General features: G+C 37.7%; 1 protein-coding gene across 4 annotated transcripts in view; it reads left to right on the forward strand.

Moving 5' to 3' along the window:
- Positions 1 to 1,387: 1,387 nt before the first annotated feature.
- ODAD2 (outer dynein arm docking complex subunit 2) overlaps positions 1,388 to 22,809 on the forward strand; it is a 176,826-nt gene continuing 155,404 nt past the window's right edge. For all 4 annotated transcript variants that reach the window (XM_028120947.2, XM_028120948.2, XM_088025485.1 and 1 more), the window contains exons 1-6: positions 1,388 to 1,611; positions 7,544 to 7,701; positions 9,854 to 10,046; positions 10,898 to 11,004; positions 11,193 to 11,329; positions 13,717 to 13,833. In XM_028120947.2, the coding sequence (XP_027976748.1) occupies positions 1,388 to 1,611; positions 7,544 to 7,701; positions 9,854 to 10,046; positions 10,898 to 11,004; positions 11,193 to 11,329; positions 13,717 to 13,833 (936 nt within the window). The remainder of the gene's footprint in view (positions 1,612 to 7,543; positions 7,702 to 9,853; positions 10,047 to 10,897; positions 11,005 to 11,192; positions 11,330 to 13,716; positions 13,834 to 22,809) is intronic.

Raw genomic sequence — 22,809 nt, forward strand, 5'->3', positions numbered from 1 at the left:
TGTGACCAGCATGGCCATCAATGGCATGATTTTCCAAAATGCTGAGCTCTTGGTAGACTTCCATATAAAACAAAGTATGTACAACCTTCCTTCGACTTATATGATAGTTGCAATCCTGGAAAATTCTGTGTATATCAAAATTGTGGAAAAAAACCTTTATGATTATTTGTAAAGTGGAGATAGGTTCTAAGCGCAGGTATTACTTACCTGAAGTTTTTCATCTACTAGATGCCTGGAGATTATAGCATAATTCTTCCTTCTGGGGACTGTCGTGCACATTGCAGGACATCTGACATTCTTGGTCCTCATCACTGAATGCCAATGATGTCTCCTTCCTATCATTTTGATAATGAAATGTCTTTTATAATACTTCTGCATTATGAGTACTGCCTCATTAAGAACCACTGACCTAGATGTCCTGTTACTGGATATCGAGATTGAATACAGCACAAAATCCAAAACCTCCAAGTCATTTCTGTAGAGTCTTGGTACTTCTGAGCTTTAGCCGTAATGATGGGGGGAAAGCTAATTCCATTCTATATTTAACTTTATAACCATTCTAATATTCTGGAAGGAAGGCTTTAATGATCCCTTTAATGAGAGAACAAACAAGTATAGACTATCAGGGAACAAAGCCTTGAATGTTCATAGTGAGAACTTGCTTTCTAACTTGGCTCTTATTTAATGTTACAGATAATGTTCTCTTTTTAAAAGAAAGTCCGAGCTGGAGGGAAGAGGGGTGGGGGGATGGAGTAACTGGGTGATGGACATTAAGGAGGGCACGTGATGTAATGGGCACTGGGTATTATATAAGACTGATGAATCAATGATCTCTACCTCTGAAACCAATAATGCATTATATGTTAATTGAATTTAAATAAAAATACATTTTTTAAAAAAGTCAGAATAACAGAGTTCAGTTTGACAGCCTGGTTCTAAACGATGTGCTGCCCAGCTCAGTAGAGCGTTGCTCATCCGCCTAGGGCTCCAGCAGACCTGGGGACCAAAAGCCGTGATGCCACACTCCTCTACTCTTCCTTCCACTGTTTGGGTTTTCCGTTTCTGTTTTCCACCCAGTTACTTGCACTTCCTCTCTTAGACCCAGGGAAATAAGAAAGTTATTCACAGGGCAGACAGAGATTGGAAAATCCAAGTACCCATCGCTTTCACTTAGAGCTGGCTCAGTAAAAATCAACTATTTTATTGCCTTAAAGAGCAGTTCGATGATTAGGAAATCAGCCACGACGATTAATAAGCAGACTGTGGGTTGGATGGCTTAAAGCCTTGAAAAGGAAAACCGTTCTGGGGAAAAGGTGCTTGCTATCCTCTGTTTCTCTTCCCGCTCTGATGCAGCCTGTGTGCTCAGATCTGAGCGTTGACGGTTCCCATGGGCGTGGCTCTGACGAGATCGGCGCAGTGGAGTGCTGCCGGTTATGGGACCAGAACCTTGGAAATTACTCCTCTCAATGAGGCGATACTGAAAGAAATTATCGTGTTCGTGGCGAGTTTTATCTACAAACATCCTCAAGAGGCAAAATATGTTTTTGTAGAACCACTTGAATGGAAAACAAACTTGGACCCCTCAGCATTTGAATCAGGTTATGTTGTCAGGTAAGCCAGTAAATTGCTTCTAGAATTTAATATCTTCATTGTACGTATTTCTATTAATTGGTTTGTAGGTTTCAGGCAAGTAATTTAACATCTATGAATCTCAGAAATATTCTGACCCAGGGATTGGAAACGAGAGGCACTCAGGTGAAATCTGAGGATATTTTGTTTGGCCAACACGTTGTTCATCTAATTTTTAAATTTTGATTTGAATTTCTTTTGATAGGGGATGCATTCTCCAGGTCACCACACTCCAACATTTGCTGTTGCTTTATGTTTGGGCTTTCCACTTATCCATACAACCCTCTAGGTGCAAGTAAGGCACTGGTTTTGTGACCTCTGATATAGAGAGAATCCCTTCTGGTATTTAAATCTAGTAATTCCTGGAGCAGCAGAGGGAGAGTGGTAAATTTGCTCACTATATGGGGGAGACTTTTTGACAATTAGAATTGTCCTCAAATGAGAACCTTCCAAATCTGAGATTTTAAAACAATCTTACTTCTGACTCAAACAGGGAGCTGTCCACTTAGCTCTTGTGAACATAGGTGTTTATGTAAACATAATTATATAGGATTAATTTGCATGTACATATGTAAATATTTTCTGTTATTTTGCTCAGCTTCAGCTTATTTTCTACCTTCAGGCGTTCGGATCCTCTTTTCTGCCACCATGTTCCTCCTGGGTTTTGCATATGAACTTTTTTAAAAGTCTGACCTTATCCAAGATAGGTCACTGACCAGCCACAGCTCCCTAGAGATGCCTTTTCCACTTTTCCCTTTGGGATTATTTGTGAGAATAAACTCTGAATTTCATTTTTAGAACTGAAAAACAATTCTTGAATTGCATTTCAGTAGTGCTTTGGTTCTGCTCTCATGCTTACCTTCTCTCTGAATTTCCTGAAGTCTTTGTTTTTTTAATTGTATTTTATATCTAACAGTGCCTATGGTCACTTCCTCCCAAAGTGCTCATCATTATTCATTGCTCCCACTTAAGTTCAGTATAGTGTCACACGTTGTTTTTCCTAACCTTTGAAAGATGAGCTCATCTGCAAAACCATATAGTCCAGAAACATATGAACTACTTAGCACAAAGATGGACTTAAAGCAGATGTCAGAAGAATATCAAGAGTGTCACTGTATCTTACCTCTGTACTTATTTTGTGTTCCAAGTACAAACATGACCACATCTGCGACCTACTTAGGTGGGCTGTTACACACACCTCAATTATATTACTCTTTCTCTTCCTTTATCCTTGTCCGATTTCTTTTTTGCTCTATTTCCATTCTTATACCTCTGCATCCCAGTCTTTATGTACAGTGGTCCTTCTTAAGCAGGATGTCTTGACATTTTGGCACCATGTGTGTTTTGAACCAATTGCCCCTTGATTATCTTCCTTCTGTCGTATTGACGAGGCAGTTTTTCCTTGGGCCAATTTTTCTATCCATTGTTCTTGTTTCTGACCTTTATTGATGGTATCTTTGACGTTGGAAGGGAAAAGAAGGGTCTAATAGTAGCACTTGCTGTATTTGAAGGAAACCATGCCTTTGTGGCTTGATGAAAACCAGGTAGTACTGATTGTCCTGAAGAAGGCAAAGGATACAGCTGAGATTTTGGTACTAATAGAAAATACCAAATGTTTACACATCTAAGTCTTGACCATTCCCCTTGCTCCTCCCCCCAAAACAAAGAACTGTCAGCAACCCATAGCCACTTGGTATGCTATGTCTAGCAACATAACAGCAAGTGATAGAGACCAGAGATGCCCTCAATGGCTAGAAGGATATACTATTAAAAGAGCCCCAGCTACCTCATTCTTTGCCCTTTGGTTCACATGCACTCTTCTTGCTTAGCCACTGGCCCTTAGGACACTTTATATTCATTTATTTAAAGTGGGGGAAACCGCTCTCCTTTCAGGTAGGATTCAGGTCTGTAAGTCCACGAGGTATGGATACCTAAGTCATCATAAAGGCTTTGAGCTTGGGGTCCCTGGATGTGTTTCTACCAAACTAGAATATTCTTGGGCATTTTAGAATATTTAGGCCGGTTCTTCTTCTTGGGAATGTACATTCTCTCAGCCTCTTGTTCCAAAACAAGTCAGTTTAATGTACATTCTCTCAGCCTCTTGTTCCAAAACAAGTCAGTTTAATCTGGGAAGTCTGTTGAAAGAAGTAAGCTCCCCCCTTTTGTTGATCTCTTTTGTATTTACACTTGTGGCCTCGTTTCTCATTTGATGTTGTACATTTCCAAATGCACTTTTTGTAGCCCTCTGTAGAAGTGTGATCAGCCTTCTTCTGAATTAGGCTGATAGGCATCTGATGTTGAAACTGACCCGCTCATCACGCACCGAAAAGGTTTTTTATTTCATCGCCCATCTTCTTTTGTGAGGATCATTGTTGAGTAGATGGGCATGCCACTTTCCACATGTTAGATGACTCATTCTTTTCCTTCAGGATCATTTCCAATGTATAGCTCTTTATCCTGTAATAATACTTGGCATCGTCTCCCCATGTTCAATATTTTGGAGAAAATAGCTCCACTTTCATTCTAAAGGAAATCATAGGTCTCCTTGTATTACCATTTTCAATTGCTTTTGTTCATATCAGACAGGATGAGATTACTAATCTTTCTAAGATAGCTCAGAATGAAGCTCAAGTCCACTCTAAGCTAAGGACAAATGACACCCTCCAATGATTAACACCATCTGTTGGTGGCATACGGAGCTGCGTTGCTTTGACTCATTAGAGTGAAGCTTGGGAAATTTAGAAACTGGATAAGCATTCAGAATCATTTAGTGAAAATGTTATTACCTGTTCTTTTCTCTCCTTCTTTGGTAGAACTATGATTTTTGAATCATGTTGGCTTTAGTATTGTGATATTTCAGCTGCGAATATCTCTCTGCTGTCTCAGTGATATGTCTGAGTTGGGACAAAAGTCTCTTCTGGTTGGAGTTCTGGGTGGATGAGAAGTCAGGCCCTGAGCAGTGGCCCTCGTCCCCCTGTCCTGCCCACTTCCCTCACAACTCATACCTTTCTGGTTCCTAGTTTCCTTTTTTCTTCTGTAAGTCTCCACAGGCATCTTTTTTATTGCTCATTTCCCAATACTCCTTGGTAATGGGCATTGTTTGATCCTTTTGCCTTTTTCTAGTTCTCTTATCAATGTCATGAAGGCTCAGTTACATGATCTCTGATCTTAAAATTATATTGTTTTATGATACTGTCATTATTATATTTTGGTAAAACTTCTTTTTTTTTAAGATTTTATTTATTTATTTGAGAGCGGGGGGTGGAGCTCAGGAAGAGGGACAAGCAGACTCAAGCGCTGAGTGCGGAGCCCGGCATGGGGCTCGATCTCACGACCCTGAGATCATGACCTCAGCTGAAACCAAGAGTTAGACACTTAACCAACTGAGCCACCGGGCGCCCCATATTTTGGTAAAACTTCTATATCATGGTATTAAAATCGATGGCCATAACTTTTGTTACTGAGCTCTTTGTTTTTCGTTCCTGAGAATTACTAACTAGTTTCTCAACTATAACCTCATTGCCCTTGTTACTGTTTAGACTCATTTATTGAGTAATTACTGTGTTCTGGACACTAAACTAGGCATCGGGGATGAAATAAATGAGACAGTCTCCTGCTTTCTCACTTTATAGTATAAGCTATAGTATTTTCAGCTGCCTTCCCCAATGCCAGTTTAAAAGTCTTTTGATCAGGTCAGTGGGTTTCATTTATAGCACATTCATCTTGACCTCACGAGGTGGGTGCTGCATTTTTTTTTTTTTCCCAGAAGCTCTTTCTTCAGGCGTTAGAAACTGTGAACCCAGACACAAACCTGCTCTTCCACATCCTCCCTATGGCTGCCGTTTAGTTCCTACTGCTCCGCTGAGGTACAGGTTTCAACTGGTGGGAGCAATGAAATACGTGCCCTGTGCCCTTGAGTTTCAGCTTCTCAAGTTCAGTGGTTTGATATTGTTGGCGTTCAGTCGGCTTACAACTTAGTCTTGTCACCATCCTCTTAGCACTCACAGCCAGCCCAGTACAAACCTTTAAGAAATCACCTCAATCCTAAAGACATTATTCCAAAAGCTTTATTTTAGAGAAAGCACACATTTTGCATACAACACACAGCTCTGGTCCGTCTGGAAATCTTTTATTGATTTATTCCTCTTCCATTTATTGAGCACCTTCTGTGTGCAGTTACTATGGAAGTTACTGCGCATAGAGCAGGGGGCAAAGACTGGTAGACGTCCCTGCATCAGCCTCCCTATTGCTGCTGTAACAGATTATCACACACTTAGTGGCTTAAAACAATGCAGATTTAATTTCTTATGGTTCTGGAGGTGCAAAGACTAAAATGAGTCTGTAGGGTTAAAATCAAGGTATTCACAGGGCTGTGTGCCTTCTGGGGGCTGAAGGAAAATCCATTCTTGCCTTTTGCAGCTTCTGGAGGCCACCTGCGTTCCCAGGCTCCTGGCTCTGTGTTACTCCAACCTCTGTTTCCATGTCACGTTGGCTTCTCTGACTTGACCCTCCTGCATATTTCAGAAGAGCCTTCTCATCTTAAGATCCTTAACTTAACCCATCGGCATAGTCCCTTTTGCCATGTGAGGCAACACATTCATGGGCTTTGGCGATTAGGATGTGGACATCTGTGGGGAGCCACCATTCTGCCTCCCACGGTCTCTATCCTCTCGTTCCTTTTCTAGTGAAATAGTGCGGGTAGTAGAGCTGAGTCTGAGTCTGTCAGGTTTACTTTTCCTGATGAACTGGCAACAGTGTACATCTGTTTATCTGCATTACAATTTAAAATATGTTAGATCAGGTCTTACAATGAGAACAGTTTTGCCAGGGATATCTGTATATAATAAAAACCTAGGCAGTTTAGTTAATGTTGCAAGTGGTAGAAACCTATAGAAATATCACTGCCATAAAAACATCGTAATATTTCTTAAATGCCGACCTAAAAAAAAAAATAAAATGGACAGACACACAAATCTAGGAGACTTAGTAATTTCTGATCAGGAAAAGTCCATTTAGAAAAGCTGCGTATTATCCTAAAGTAAACCAAATTAGGGGGTTTGGAGTGGGGAAAGCAATCCACCGAGGGAATCTAGTTTGTCTCTCTCTCTCTCTCTCTCTCTCTCTCTTTTAAAGCTTTTTGTTCATAAACACAGAGTAGCCAAGAAAATTTTTAACCACTAATCACTGTAGTGTAAATTCTATAAATAATATAACATTAGAAATCCCCCAAACATGAATGATCCTGTAGAACCAGTGATTTTTTTTTTTAAAGATGTCCAGCACATTGTCAGAAAAACAAAAACAAAAACTGTGATTGAGTTCATGTAAGTATTCAAGAAACTGCTTAAGATTTTCTTCCTGGATATATTGTGTGGCTCTCTATAGTCACTAATAAGGCTGAGAAGTTAAGCGTCTGAGTGTGGCCAAGGTAGGAAAAGAGATGAGCTTCTCACAAGAAATATTTATATTTTGTGTTTTATAATGAGACATAGGAATGGTTTTTTTTTATTATGTTCAATTAGCTACTGTATAGTACATCATTAATTTTTGATGAAGTGTTCCATGATTCATTGTTTGCATATAACACCCAGTGCTCCATGCAGTATGTGCCCTCTTTAATACCCATCACCGGGCTAACCCCCCCACCCCTCCCCTCTAGAACCCTCAGTTTGTTTCTCAGAGTCCATAGTCTCTCATGGTTCGTCTCCCCACCTCCGATTCCCCGCCCCCCTTCAGTTTTCCCTCCCTTCCCCAATGGTCCTCCATTCTGTTCCTTATGTTCCACATATGAGTGAAACCATATGATAATAGTAGGAATAATTTGTCGAAATGTCTTACATTTAACTTCACTAGCATCCAGGTAATCTTAAGCTTTTGATATTTATTTATTTATTTATTTTTTTAATTTTCCTAGTGAAACAACAGTCAAGTCAGAAGAAGTTGATAAAGATGGGCAGCCCTTGCTGTCCGTCTCTGTGCCACACATTAGGGTTAGGAGCTTTGGACAGCTGTCTCGCCTCTTGCTCACTGCCAAAGATATGAAGCTGAAGGAGGCACAGGCCTGTATCGAAGGTGATATTTATGCTCCAGTCTGTGATTTGAACTTTTAGAAACACAATCTTGCGGCGGGGGTTGGAGGGGGAATCATTTGTTACAGTCTCTTAGAAAAAGTTCTGTGACCTAAAAGGTAAAAAAAGTCCTATGTTCAACTTCATAAAAATGTCATTCATTTTTCTGGGCAGAATGTCCAGAAAAATTGGAATGATATCCAATTTCTACTTTAAAATGAAAGGCCTAATACTTTACCACTAGCAAGCTTCTAGATTTCTAACTGTAACACACGGCTTAAAGACAGACTTCACAGCTTCTGGAAAGACCAGCGGCCTGCAGCCTTTGAGGTCCACACGGGAGAGAAGACAGATTAGCAGGGCCAGCACTGGAATCTGCACTCTACTCTCCGCCCTGTTGTGATGGATGATGCTCTGTTTCCTCTACAACGCATGTAGCAGAGATAACACAGAATAATCTCACTTGCCATTGGTCTCAGTCCTGTTCCATTGTGGGTTGCATAGCCTTCTGTGAATAATTTCATTCATTCAGTGGGAAGTGTTTTTCCTCTTCTTTAAGGATGTAGATTTTCATTGTTGTCTAAGCATCTACCACGCAAGAAAGAATGTGATCAATTGCCTGCTGTAATGGTACCCTAAATTTTTCTTACGAGTAGAAATACCTAACAGTAGATAATGATGTTGTATACATGTTTTGCTTCTTTGGAATCGTGTGACTAGAAGGTCCCTGGGTCCTACCTCTCATCATTCTTTGCTGGGGCATGGGAAGATGCTCCTTTTTAAAAAAATTTTTTTTTTTAATTTTCTTTAAGATGTGAACCTTAGGACAAACAGCCTCTCCTTATCTCTTGCTGACTCTTTATTAGGCTATCTGTACATCATAGCTACTTTGCTGAGAAGGAATGAAATCTTAAGAGTAAAGCTGAATTCAAGGAGATTGTTAATAGCATCAAATTCAAATTTAAAATATGAACCTAATACATACACTGGCTGCTATATATCTAGCTTGGCTAAATGTATATCCTTTGCTGCATTTTGTCCTTTCTATAAGAGTTCTAGGCACAACTCTTCAGTTTGGGGTCCAAATTCCATGGTGCACGGCAATTTGGGGGTCAGGTTTCTGTCTTTCCCCCAAATTCATCTGGTACCTTTTTACATGAATCTTTATGAGATGACTGCCATAAGGGTGATTAAGTTGAGATGCTCAATAAGTGGATGATTCCTAGATCTCCTTTCCCTGCCCCTCCCCTCACGTGGTCTTTTCTAAGAGGGCCCTAAGCCTTTTCTGCTATTTCCTGGTGCCATCGTCCACTTCCTGTTGCAGAGTTAATGCCATCCCTGTGCTTCTCTTCATTTCAATCAGGTTGAGTTTTCTGAACTAGTCCCGTAGGCCTTTTCTCCCTCCCTGTCCAAACGCATATATATTTCATCTTACTTAAATTCCTCCTTTCCAAATAAGGCTTTGCCCCCTTCTTCCTCACTTGCAACTTCATGGTTCTTTGACTTTTACCAAATTCTGTTTTCAGCCTCTCTAGGGCCGACTTTCACACCTATGTCAGCCTTGATCATGAGTTAGTATTGAAGTTTTTCAGTGTAATTTTGGTATGTGTGTAAGTACTGGTCAGGTTTGTTTTTCCGACTCAAACATCAAAAGACATTGAAAATATAAGCAGTTTGAACAGGTGGAAAAGACTGGCAGTAGATCTGTAGACTGAGTGAAACACTATTTTGGAAAGAAAGCATTTGTGAACACTGAGCACTTGCACACGTGCGTGCGCACGCACGCAGTTCTACTGATGATTCTTCTAAGGAGACCAGTATTTATCTTCAAATCAATTCTGAATATATTAATTGAATGCCCATGCTGGACAGTGCCCCACAGTCGTCAACAACAACAAAAAGAATGTCTTGTTCTTTGTCTTATTAGATGATATAGACAGATGATATTACAGTACAAGGTAGAGCATCTCAAGGAGTATAAGAAAGCTCCTAAATACAGTAGAATCTGAGAAGTAGAAATTAATTCAAATTGGGCGCATCAGAGAAGGCTTAATGAAAGATGCACATTTGGGTGGGCCTCAGAGGATTCGCTAGTCTTTATGTTTCTTGCAACAGAAGACAGAGGATCATTTTTATTTATTTACTTGTTTGATCAGCTAACAGAGATCCCGTAACAAAAATCCTGGGTTTGGATTATAATACAATGAAAGAAGACACGTCCGTAGTGAACATTCTTGATAAAATTACCAAAGATGAAGATCCTGAAAGTGAGATTAAGATGAAGCTTGGCATGCTGCTTAAGCAACTGGATCTGCACCTACTGAATCACTCTCTAAAACATATTTCATTGTGAGTCTTTTAGAAAAAAGAAACCTCTAAAAATTAGTTACAAAAAGTGCTTTCAGAGTTTTATTTAAACCAAAAAAATAAAGTATGGAAGTTATTGCTAGTGATTTAACACTAATTTCTTTTAAGATTTATTTAAGAGAGAGAGAGAGCATGCGCACGGCCCGCACAAGGGGGGAGGGGCAGAGGGAGAGGGAGATAGAGAATTCACACCAGCTCCCCACTAAGCTTGGAGCCTGACGAAGGGCCGGATCCCAGGGCCCTGAGATCATGACTTGAGCCAAGATCAAGAGTCGAACACTTAACCGACTGAGCCACCCAGGCGCCCCTAAACATTAAATTTTATTGGAATAAGATTTTAGTTTATTGCATGGATATTTCTAATTCTAAAACTTAAAAGTTCATAGTTAGCATTGCTAAAGCTTTCTGCGGGGTTTTACCTGATTCTGAGGACCTGAAATGGCCTTGTTATTTTCAGTTTCCTCAGACTACTAGATAAATGATTAAATAGTAATGCAAATATCATGTAGAGCCTGTAAGGTTTAACACTTGTTCGTTTTTCTAGTTTTTTTTTTCTAGTATTATAGTATTACCACTAAGAAATCAAGTCAATATTTAAATGAGTATATTTAATGTTGCATTAAATATGAGTCACTGATTTCTTGATGTTTTGATAGTGTCGTAAGATTATAACATGGGTAAGGTTAGTTGCAATATTTTAGTTGTTGTATAATTTGACTACAGTTTTAATTATAAAAAACAATATCCCACCCTGCAAAAATGGAATATTTTCATGTGTTTTCTGGAGATTGTCTTTTAAATTGTTAAAATGAATTTCTTACCATTCATTTCAGAGAAATACGTTTAAACCCAACAATTGTTAAGAACGATATAGAACTGCTGAAACATTTCTCAGGAAATGGAGAACAAACTGTCTTGGAATCTATCGACTATACCTCAGGTTTATATTTTTCTCAGATTCGTTTTGTGTTATATATAGTAATTATCATTTCTAAATGCTTCAGTAGCTACATTAGGATTGAATATTTGAAAAAACGAAAACTTAAAACTGTAATCATTTTTATTCTTTTAAAGTCAACATATTTCATTTTTTGAAACTCCTTTTAATTGATCAATAATTGGTTTCAGATTATGAATTTTCAAATGGATGTCGAGCCCCACCTTGGAGACAAATTCACGGGGAAATTTGTTATGTGCTGGTGAAACCACACGATGTTGAAACTCTGTGCATTACTTGTAGTGCAGAAGGAGTATTTTTAAATGGTGTAAGTAGTTTTTTAAGAACCATGTTGACTTTGGTACTTAGCTCTGTCTCTGTAAACGCAGGCCCATCTCCAGGACTGAATCCTGATGACCACAGAAATGCCATACTGTTCTGTGGGATTGAAGCAGATCCCTTTGCTATGTGTTTGCTGAGCAAATCCAAAATTGTTTCAGAATTAGCCCCAGTGTTCCCCATTGCAGGTCATTAAGTCAATCTTCTAAGAAATGACCTTCAAAGGGACCCACACCACTTTATAAAATGAAAACCTCCTTAACAGTCAGTTCACTGATTAGTTACATGAGTATTGGGGGAAAGGAAAAGGAGGCCTGAGGTAACACAGAAGCAATAACTATAGTTTTTACTCTAAGAATGGAGAGGACAAAAGGAAGGGGGACATTAAAACGTGGGAGCTTGGAGGAAGTGTCCCCCACGAAGCTGGGACCCATATGTCTAGTGAGGGGGGACATTGCCAGGCTGGGCTGGTGCTTTCGGATCTCAGAAGACAGACACTGCAGAGCTGGGACTTAGACCTCTGAGGCATGCGCCCTGTTTACATTGGTGATGGTCCCTTAGGAGTTCAGAAGGGGGCCCCCTGCCATAGAACTGGGCCTCCCGTCTCTGAGGAATGGTCACTTCAGGCTGTGCTGGTCACCTCGGACCTCAGTGGGTCTCCGGGAAGCCGGCACCCAGACCTCTGAGGAGTACAATGCCCAGTTAGTGCTGCTACCTCAGGAGCTCACAGGAGGATCTTTGCAGAAATGGCAGAGCTGAGACCCAGACCTTTGAAGATGGAGCCCTGCTCAGGTTATGGTGGTATTTCTGAGGGGGCATAATGAGCCAGGGTCTGGGCGGATAGGGAAAAAACCCTGGGAATTTGAACCGACCGTTGCTACTGGAAGCAGCTTCCACTCCCAGGGGCGACGGGCCACTGCTGGGGCGACTCTACCAGGAACAGTGGGCAAGGAGGAGGCAGCGTGTCCTTTCGCCCTCCTCCAGCTTTTCAGTCTCCCTTTGACTTCCTGCTGACTGAAGCTGACCTAAGCTGGCAAAGGAGAAACACAGCATAACAGATTCCCAGCCCTGAGCATCACTAAGCAGAGCGATTGCCTTCGGAACCTTCCACGTGAAAACTTTTTTATGCTGAGTCTCATACCTGTTCACCGAACTTAACTAGACGCTCAGCATTCTCCTTGGCCACACCCTCCCTTGGTGTCCTCAGTGTAATTTGGGGCCTCCTAGGCAACATCTGCAGGGAGAACTCAAATCCTTAATGGGGACCCCTTATCACAGGGGACTGTTTGGAGCATGGCTACCTCTTGGTTTGGATTGGTATCAAGATGCTGGTGCCACTTTCTTGATGACCAGCAGGCATCTCTTGTGACCTGCCTTGTGGCGCTTCTCTTCTCAGCATGACACTGTGCCTTAAGTCTGCACAGAGGAGGGAGATGCCCGCAATATTGATTTTGCTTCGGGTTGTTTCGCTCCTCTAAGGAAGTGAAATTTCCCATTAGAAAATCAGAAACTTTGACTTTCTAGAGTGGGGCAAGGAGATTCCGTTTCTATCAAAGGCTATTGACCTACTACTAGATATAACTTTATTTGATATGGAAATCTCTTAAGTGTTCCTCTCCATTTCAGAAGTGAAAGGAACGTGAAACTATTCAATAATTACAGCAAAATGTGTAACACGTTAGTTATATGGGTGTGTATGATGTTTTGTATGTATATGTGGTTATGTATCTAGATAACACACTGTAGTTTTTTTATATATGCATTTGGTTAAGGCAGAACCAAATCTTTCTTGTCAGGGTAGGCAAGCAAAGGAAAATGAGGAAAGGAAAGAGACAAAAAGAAAGAGGTACAGACAAAAAGGGTAGAGGGACAGATGGTTACATGGAGGCTGTAACTCTAGAAGATATGCCTAGAGCAACTGCATTACACACAGAAGAAGAGCAGAGCGTGACAAATAGAAGCTTTTCTGTGGTGGCCTTCTAATCTTGGGGCCTTTTATGACTTCATCAGAGGCTCTTGAAGTCATAATGCTTTTTTGCATGAGGGGGATGCAGAACTCTTTGCCGACTAGCAGAGTGCCCTACATGCATATGGGAGATACTCAGTAAAGGCATGCTGGATGGATGGATGGATGGATGGATGGATGGATGGATGGATGGATGGATGGAGGGAGGGATGGAGGGATGGAAGGATGGAGGGATGGATGGATGGATGGTCGGATGGATAACTTTAAGAGGGAAGGATTTTGGCTATATTTTTGATGTATAAAGACTACCACATGGATTGTTGATAGAAGAAAGTAGTATGTGGGCTTGGGTTGTGATGTATTGATCAGGTTCAATTAATAATAATAGCACCAAACTTTTTCTCTCAAAGGGCAAAACAGATGATGAGGGGGAAATTAATTATGAGAGAAAAAGTGAAATTTATAAAGACCTTGTCACATTTTTAAAAGAAAGATCAGCAAAATTTTCAGAAAATATGTCTAAACAGGTAAGTTTATAGACTCTTGAAATTTCACAGCATAGTGTTACTTGACCAAACTTCCTGTTGAGAGTAATTCTGCCTATTTTTCACCTCTGCTTCTAATTTTTAGAGTATTTTCCACAGTATATTATTAAATAAGAAATATAAGTGGAGTACTTTGTTTCTGATTCTCTTTAGGTAATAGGTGTAAAATATTTCATATTGCTTTCTAAATAGAACTTTTCATCGTCCCTTTTGAATTAATAACACTAAGAACAAAGGAGTCAGCCCTATTAAAGAAGCCTAGATGTTTTGATTAACTTTTATCCTTTCTGGGTATCCCATGATTACTACCTAATTGGATCATCTCAGTAAGTATGTCAACTGAATATGCATGAGAACTGTGCTTCCTTTGTGTCTTTCATAGTTTTTGAAATAGTGTTGGACAAAGAAATCTGCTAATATAGTGATGAAATAAGATGTTGATTGAAGCTGATATGGGTAAGAAACAATATGCAAGAAATACTAATGTGGTACACTTAAGCTCCAGGCTGATTCTCAAGATGATGTCAATGCCACAAATTCCAGTCCATTATTTTCCTTCTGACCCTGCCACTTCCAGAGCACTCTATTTTCTTACTATTACTGCAGCTACTCTTATCCTGAAATTTCTCTTTGTCATTGTCCTGAGAGGTTTTTTGTTTTTGTTTTTGTTTCTGTTTTTTTCCTGGTGTTGCATCACCTATTTCTTGGACTCCCATTTTCCTTTGTTGTTGCCATAAAATACCTATACAAAACAAAATTTGCCATTTTGACCACTTCGTGTATCATTGAGTGGCATTACATTCATAAAGTGCAAGCATTACTACTATTTCCAAATCTTTTTCATCATCTCAAACTAAAATTCTGTTCCCATTAAGCAGTAACTCCCCTTTCCTCCTCCTCCAGCTCCTAGGAACCTCTAATCTACTTTCTGTCTCTATAAATTTGCCTTCTAGATATTTCAAGAAGTGGAATCATACAATATTTGTCCTTTGGTGTTTTGCTTATTTCATTTAGCGTAATGTTTTCAAGGTCCACCCATGTTGTAGCACATGTCAGAATAATATTCCATTTGTGTGTATAACTACATTTTGTTTATCCTTTCATCTACTGATGGACACTTGTGTTGTTTCCACTCTTTGATTATAGTGAAAAATGCTCTAAATATTGGTGTCCATGTATCTGAGTTCCTGTTTCAGTTTTTGGAGCGTATATACCTAGGAGTGGAATTTCTGGGTCATATGACAATTCTGTTTTTAACTTTTAGAGGAACTGCCAAACTGCTTCTACCTAGACTGAACCATTTTATAGTCCTGTACAAGGATTCCAGTTTCTCCACATTCTCACCGATACTTGTTATTTTCTCTGTGTGTGTGTGTTTTATTATAGACATCTTAGTAAATATGAAGTATGATATCCCATTGTAGTTTTGATTTGCATTTCCCTAATGATTAGTGATGTTGAGCATATTTTCATGTGTTTATTCGGCATTGTATATTTTTTTAAAGAAATGTCTATTCAAGTCCTTTGCCCATTTAAAAAAATGGGTTGTCTTTGTTGATGAGTTGTAGGAATTCTTCATATATTGTAGAATATTAATCCCTTATCAGATAGAATGTTTGCAAATATTTTCTCCCATTCTGTGGGTTGTCTTTTCACTTATTTTGATAGTGTCCTTTGAGGCACAAACATTTTTAATTTTGATAAAGTCCAATGAAAACATTTTTGTTGTCTGAATTTCTGGTACTGTACTTAGGAAACCATTGCCAAATCCAATGTCATGAAGATTTGCCCCTGTTTTTTCTAAGAATTTCATGGTTTTTGCTCTTAAATTTAGGGACAAAGAGTCCTTAAATTTAGGTCTTTGATTAATTTTGAGTTGTATATGGTGTGAGTACGGTAAGGGTACAATTTCATTCTTTTGCATGTGGATATCCAGTTTTCTAGCACCATTTGTTGAAGAGATTGTTCTTTCTCCATTGAACGGTCTTGGCATCCTTGTTGAAAATCAATTTACCATAGATGTAGGGGTTTATATTTGGACTCTCAAGTCTGTTCTATCTTGTCTATCTCTATACAAGTCCCATACTATTTTGACTACTCTATCTTTGTAGTAGTTTTGAAATTGAGAAGTATAAGTCCTCAGACTTTGTGTTTTTCAAGACTGTTTTAGCTATTTGGGCTCCCTTTACTTCCTGAAAGTGACCTACTTCCTGAAACTTCCTAAAAGAAAGAATTTTAGGTTTGGTTTTACCATTTCTGCACAAAATAGCGTTGGGATTTTGACAGGGATTTATTGAATTTATAGCTTGCTTTGTATAGCATTGTTTAATATTAATTTTTTCCAATCCATGAACATGGAGTGTCTTTCCATTTGTTTTTGTCTCCCTTAATTTTTTTCAGCAGTATTTTATACTTTTCAGTGTCAAGTCTTTTGCCTCCTTGGTTAAATTTATTTCTAAGCATTTTATTCTTTTTGATGCTATTGTAAATAGAATTGTTTCCTTAATTTCCTTTCTAATTTTTCACTGCTAGGGTAGAAAATAGAAATGATTTTTGAGTGTTGAAATCAGATCTGGCTCTTTTGAATGTGAAATTCAAAATCAAATCCTGCAACTTTGCGGAATTCATTTATTAACTCAATTTTTTTAATCTTTAGGTCTTTTTTTAAAATATTTTTCTTTTGGGGGGCACCTAGGTGGTTCAGTCGGTTAAGTGTCTGCCTTCAACTTAGGTCATGATCCCAGGGTCCTGGGATCAAGTCCCGCATCAGGCTCCCTGCTCAGCGGAGAGTCTACTTCTCCCCCCACCACTTGTGCTCTCTTTCACTCTCTCTCTCTCTCTCAAATAGATATGATCTTTAAAAAAATATATTTTTCTTTTTTTTTTTTAAGTGGGCTCCATGTAGAGCCCAACCTGGGGCTTGAATTTATAATCTTGAGATCAAGGGTCAGACACTTAACTGCCACCCAGGCACCCCAGTCTTTTGTTCTTTCTACATATAAGATCATGTCATCTGCAAACAGAGATAGTTTTACTTCTTCCTTTTCAATTTGGATGTTTTTTAAATTTCTTTTTCTTGCCTAATCACTATTGCTAGACCTTTTAGGCCCGTGTTGAATAGAAGCAGTGAAAGCTAGATCCTTTTCTTATTCCTGATATTAGGGGAAAATCTTTCAGGCTTTTGCCACTAAATGTGATGTTATCTGTGGGCTTTTCGTATATGGCCTTTATTATGTTGAGGAAGTTCCCTTCCATTCAGTTTTCCTTTTGTTGGTGTACCCCATAATTTTGGTGGAGCTTCCTGAGTAAAGGAGGCACATAATGGAAAAAATTGAGGGTTAGCATGTGAAATATCTTTATTTTTCTCTCTCAGTTATTGTTTCTATAATGATAGTTCAAAAATAATTTTTACTTAGAATTTTAAAGGCTTTTTTTTTCTATGTGGCCTGTCTGTTTTGACTTTTCTCATCTAACAAAGCCTTTAGGATCTTCTCTTGTTCGTGATGTTCTGTAATTTTCATGATGATATGGTTGGTGCTGGTTTTGTTTGTTTTTCATTAATGATGACATATGTCCTTCAGAACTAGAAAAATCCTTTTTTTTGTATCACATCTTTAATCATTCTTTCCTTTCTGTTCTCTTTGCTCTCTTTTTGAAACTTACCAGTTGAATGTTGGGCCTCTGAGATTGATCCCCTGATTTTCTTTGCGGTCACCCACCTTTTGCAAATATTCTTTTACTTTATCTTCAAAACATTGTACATGTCTTTAAAATGTAAGCTCTCACATTTTCAACATTTTGTTTTTGGATGTTTACACAGATCATATGCTTTCATTTCGCTTGGGTAAAATCTAGGAATAAAAGAGCAAGGTAATATGGTAGTTGTATGTTTAACTTTTTAAACAATTCGTAAACTGTTTTCCAGAGCGGTTGTAATATCTTACGTAAGATACCGGCAATGTATGAGAATTCCAGTTCTGCATATTTGTCAATAATTGGTATGGTCAGTCCTCTGATTTTAGACATTCTAATAGATGTATGTACTGGTATTTCACTGGGTTTTAATTTGCATTTCTTGAATGCAGTCTTTCATATGCTTATTTTGCCATTCATATATTGTATGTGATAAGGTGTCTATTCCAGTCTTTTGCCTAGTTTTTTATTAGGTGGTTTGATTTCTTACTGAGTTGTGAAAGATCTTTGTATATATTCTTGGCTTACATATTCTGTCAGATATATGACTTGTAAGTGTTTTCTCCCAGTCTGTGGCTTATCATTTCATTCTCCAACCGGTGTCTTCCAAAAAGCAAATGTGCTCAATTTTGATGAAGTCCAACTTGTTAATTTTTTCTTTATAGCTTTGCCAAACTCCATGTCATAAAGATTTTCTCCAATATTTTTTTTCTAGAAGTTTTCAAATGTTAGGTTTTACATTTAGGCCTTTTTAGTTTATTTTTTGTACATGACATGAGGTATGGATCAAAGTTCTTTTCTTTTACATATTAATATCTAGTTGTTCCAGTACCATTTGTTGAAAAAAAAAACAAAAAAAAATCCTTTCTCCATTGAATTACCTTTATGCCTTTCTCAAAACTCAGTTGTCTATTTGTATGGGTGTATTTCTGTTCCAGTGATTTATACCAGTACCACACTGTCTTGATTACTATAGCTTTATCATAAGTCTTGAAGTCAGTAGTGTAAATCCTCCAGTGTTGTTATTTTTCAAACTTGTTTGGCTATTTTACATCTTTTTCATGTCCATTAGAATGTTAGGGTCAGCTTGTCAATTTCTTCATGAAAAGCCTGAAAGAATTATGGTTGAGACTATGATGAATCTATAGATTAATTTAGAAAGAGCTAATATCTTAACAATACTGAGGTTTCCAATCCATGAACAGAGTATGTCTTTCCATTTATTTAGGTCTTTAATTTTCTCAGCAATATTTTGTAACTTTCAGTGCACAGGTCTTGCACATCTCTTCTGAAACATACCTGTAAGTATTTCATATTTTAGAGGTGTTAAAAAGAAAACCACAGACCCAAAATGGTATCACTTAGGCCAAGTCAACACCCAAGAATTATATTATTGTATACTACATAATATATATTATTATTATATTATACCTAAATAACTGCAGTTTCAACCACCCAGGAATATAAACCCTGGAATTTCCTGGTCAATACCTGGAAATTTACTGATTTACCCCTTCTGCTGCTTGTAGGAGGGCAACCTTGCCTAAACAATACATTCCTTGCTAATACATTCCTTTTTTTAATGCTCTGTCTTTAAAAACGTTTCTTCTGATGTAATGTATGGTGATTAACATAACATAATAAAATTAAAAAAAAAAAAGACCTTTCTTTTGTTTAGCTCTGTGGAGCGTCTCACTACTTGCTAGATGGGATGCTGCTGGATTCATGAATCGATTCATAAAACCAGTTAAATCAAACTTACTCGAATTTTTTTTCAACAAGGGCTATGGTTAATGGTAGTTTTAAAATTTCAATTTGTGATGATCTGTTGCTACTATGTAAAAATACACTTGATTTTTATATAGTGATTTCATATTCTGAAACGCTTATTAATTCTAGTGTCTGCTTTGTAGATCCCAGAGGGTTTCCTATATAGATGATCATATTGTCTTTGTATAAAGATCATTTTGCCTCTTCCTTTCCAAACTCAGTCCCTTTTTTTTTCTTTCCTTAATGCACTAGCTGGAACCTCCAGTACAGAATTATATAGAAGTAGTCTCTTGTTCCCAGTGGTAAAGGGAAAACTTTCAGTGTCTCACTATTAAGTATGATGTTAGCTGTAGCTTTTTCACAGATGAGATTTATAAGGTTAAAAGTTCCCCTCTCTGTGATATTGTTGAGAACTTTTATTAGGAATGGATATTGGATAAAAACAGAGAGGGAGACAAATCATAAGAGACTTAACAATAGGAAACAAACTGAGGATTGCTGGAGGGGAGGGGAGTGGAGTGGGGGATGAAGTAACTGGGTGATGGGCATTAAGGAGGGCACTTGATGTGATGAGCACAGATGTTATGTGCAACTGATGAATCACTAATTTCTACCCTGAAATCAGTAATACACTGTATGTTAACTAACTTGAATTTAAATAAAACCCAAAAAAAGGAATGGCTATTGGATTTTATCAAATGATTACCTATTGAGATAATCATGTGTTTTTTTCTTTTTTAGTTTGTTTATGTAGTATATTACACTGATGAGTTTTCAAACATAAACTAACCTTACCTTTCTGGAACAAACCTCATTTGTTCAGGATATAGTATCCTTTTTATATATTATGGGATCTAACTTGCTAAAATTTTAAGTTTCACATCCATATAAGGTTATTGGTGTGTAGTTTTCTTTAATATCTTTGGTTTTGGTTATCAGAGTGATACTGGCCTTCTAGAATGAGTTGGGAAATTTTTTCTCCTTTGCAATTTCTGGAAGAGTTTGTGCAGGTTAGATATTGTTTCTTTCTTACATGTTTGGTAGTGAAGCCATCAGGGCCTGGAGTTTCCTTTGTAGATAAGTTTTAAACAAGAGATTTCAGTGTCTTTGACAGTTAGGGCCATGCGGGTTATCTGTTTCTTCTTGAGGGAGTTTTGGTAGATTGTCATTTCTTTTTTTAATTTTGTATTGGGGTAAAGTACACATAACCTTTGCTATGTTAACCATTTTATTTTTTAATTTAAGTAATCTCTACCCCCAGTGTGGGGCTCGAACATACAACCCCAAGATCAAGAACCATATGCTCTACCAACTGAGCCAGCCAGGCACCCTGGTAGATTGTCTTTAAAGGAAATTGTCCATTTCATCTAAGTTGTCAAATTTATTGTCATAAACTTGTTCATAGTTACTCTTTCAGCTTTTAATGTCTGTAGAATATGTAGCTGTTGTTACCTCTTTCGTTTCTGATATTGGTCATTGGTGTTTTATTTTTTCTTAATCCATCTGGATAGAGATCTCTTGATTTTCTCAATTTCCTCAGAGACTTAGCTTTTAGTTTCATTGATTTTTCTGTGTTTTTTTTTCTACTTCACTTTGGTATTTATTATTTCTTCACTTATTTCTACTTTGTGGATTAAATCATGTGGTTTTTGATGTTAAGGTCTCCCACATTCTTGCTGATTTTTTATCAGTTGTTGAGAGAGAGGTTTTGAAGTGTTTCAACTATAATTGTGGATTTGTCTGATTTTTCTTTTAGTTCTGTTTTTGTATTTTGCAGCTCTGTATATGCATTTAAAATTGCTATATCTTCTTGATAGATTGATCATTTTATCATTATGTGATGTCCCTCTCTCTCCTTGGTAATTTTCCTTTATCTGAAGTCTACTTAATCAGATATTTTTATAGCCACTCCGGCTTGCTTTTAACTACCATTTGCATGTTATATCTTTCCCTTCCTATTACTTTCAAGCTACCTATGTTGTTATATTTGAAGTGAGTTTCTGGTAGACAGCATTTAGTTGAGTCATTTTAAAAATAAATTTGTGAAACTATTGATGTGTCTACTGATGTGTTTAGATCATTTACATTTAATTATTGCTATGTTAGGGCTTACGCTTGCCAGTTTACTTTGGTTCCTGTTCCTTTTAGTTTTTGTTTTTGTTTTCTTTTCTTCCTGTATTTTATGGATAGCTTGAACATTTTTTAGAATTCTACTTTGACTTATCCATCGTGTCTTGAGTGTACCTCTTTGTATAGATTTTGTTTGTGTTTACTGTGGGTATTGTACCATATTATGCATACATAATTAATTATAATCTGCTGTTTGACATTATATCAGTTTGAGTGAAGCATAGAAACCATGTCTCTCCTTCAAACAATAATTGCATATATCTCAATTCCCTGATGTGTCACAAAAAGAAACACTGTCAACATAATCTTCCTTTACAAATATACTATGTGAGAATTTGTCATTTCTCTTTCAACATAAACTTCTTGCAGAAGCTATAATACTATTACATTGATGAGACTGAAAAAATAAATACAATTTTAGTAATAAAAAAAGAAACTATATCTCCTTTGAAGTCCCTTTACCCCCTCTTTATTTTTTATAGTCTTTATTTCTTCTCTATACATTGATAACTGTATGAGACAACATTATATTTTGCTTCAAACCATCAAACTTAGAAAAGAGAATGAAAGTATTTACCCACACTTCTATTCTTTTCCATTGTTGTTCTTTTCTGCTGTTGCAGGTTTTCTTCTTTTATCATGTCTCTTGGCATGGATTTCTTTGAGTTCTTTGGTTAGGGTTTCCTCAGCTTCTTGAATCTTAGATTTATGTCTTTTTCCAAGTTGGAGAAAATTTCAAATCTTTTAGAATACATTTTTAGACTGACTCTCTCCCTCCTCTCTTTCTGTTACTCTGATGACATGAATTTTGGAATTTTTGTTATGGTCTCACAGATCTTGAGGCTCTGTTCATTTTTTTTCCCCAATGAATTTCCCCCTCTTTATTCATATTGGGTAATTTCATGGAAGTTCATGGATTCTTCCCCTTTATCCTCTCCATCATATTATTAGGCCTGTCCCAGTAAGTTTTATTTTGGCTTACAAATTTCAGTTTCAAAATTCCTTTTTGGTTCTTTCTCATATCTTCTATTTACTTGTTGAGACTTTGTAGTTTTTTGTTTCAAGTCTTCATAATTGCTCACTGAAGCATTTTTATGATGGCTGCTTTAAATTCTTATCAGATTTTTCCAACATCTCTTTCATCTCAGTGTAAGCATTATCCTATGTTGGTATAAGCACTATCCTGCGCATTATCCTTTCTCATTCAAGCTGTGATCTTCCTGGTTCTTGGTAGGATGAGTGATCTTTTATCAAGTCTTGGACATTTGGGGCATTATGTTGTGAAATTCTGGATTTTATTTAAATCTTTTGTTTTAACAGGCCTTCTTAGGCACTTCACTGGTGGAGTCCGGAGGTCCGGCAAAG

This window comes from Eumetopias jubatus, unplaced genomic scaffold (genome assembly GCF_037043125.1).
Source record: "Eumetopias jubatus isolate StellerSeaLion01/CBP00866 unplaced genomic scaffold, mEumJub1_p1.0 scaffold_8, whole genome shotgun sequence".
NCBI classification, from domain to species: domain Eukaryota; kingdom Metazoa; phylum Chordata; class Mammalia; order Carnivora; family Otariidae; genus Eumetopias; species Eumetopias jubatus.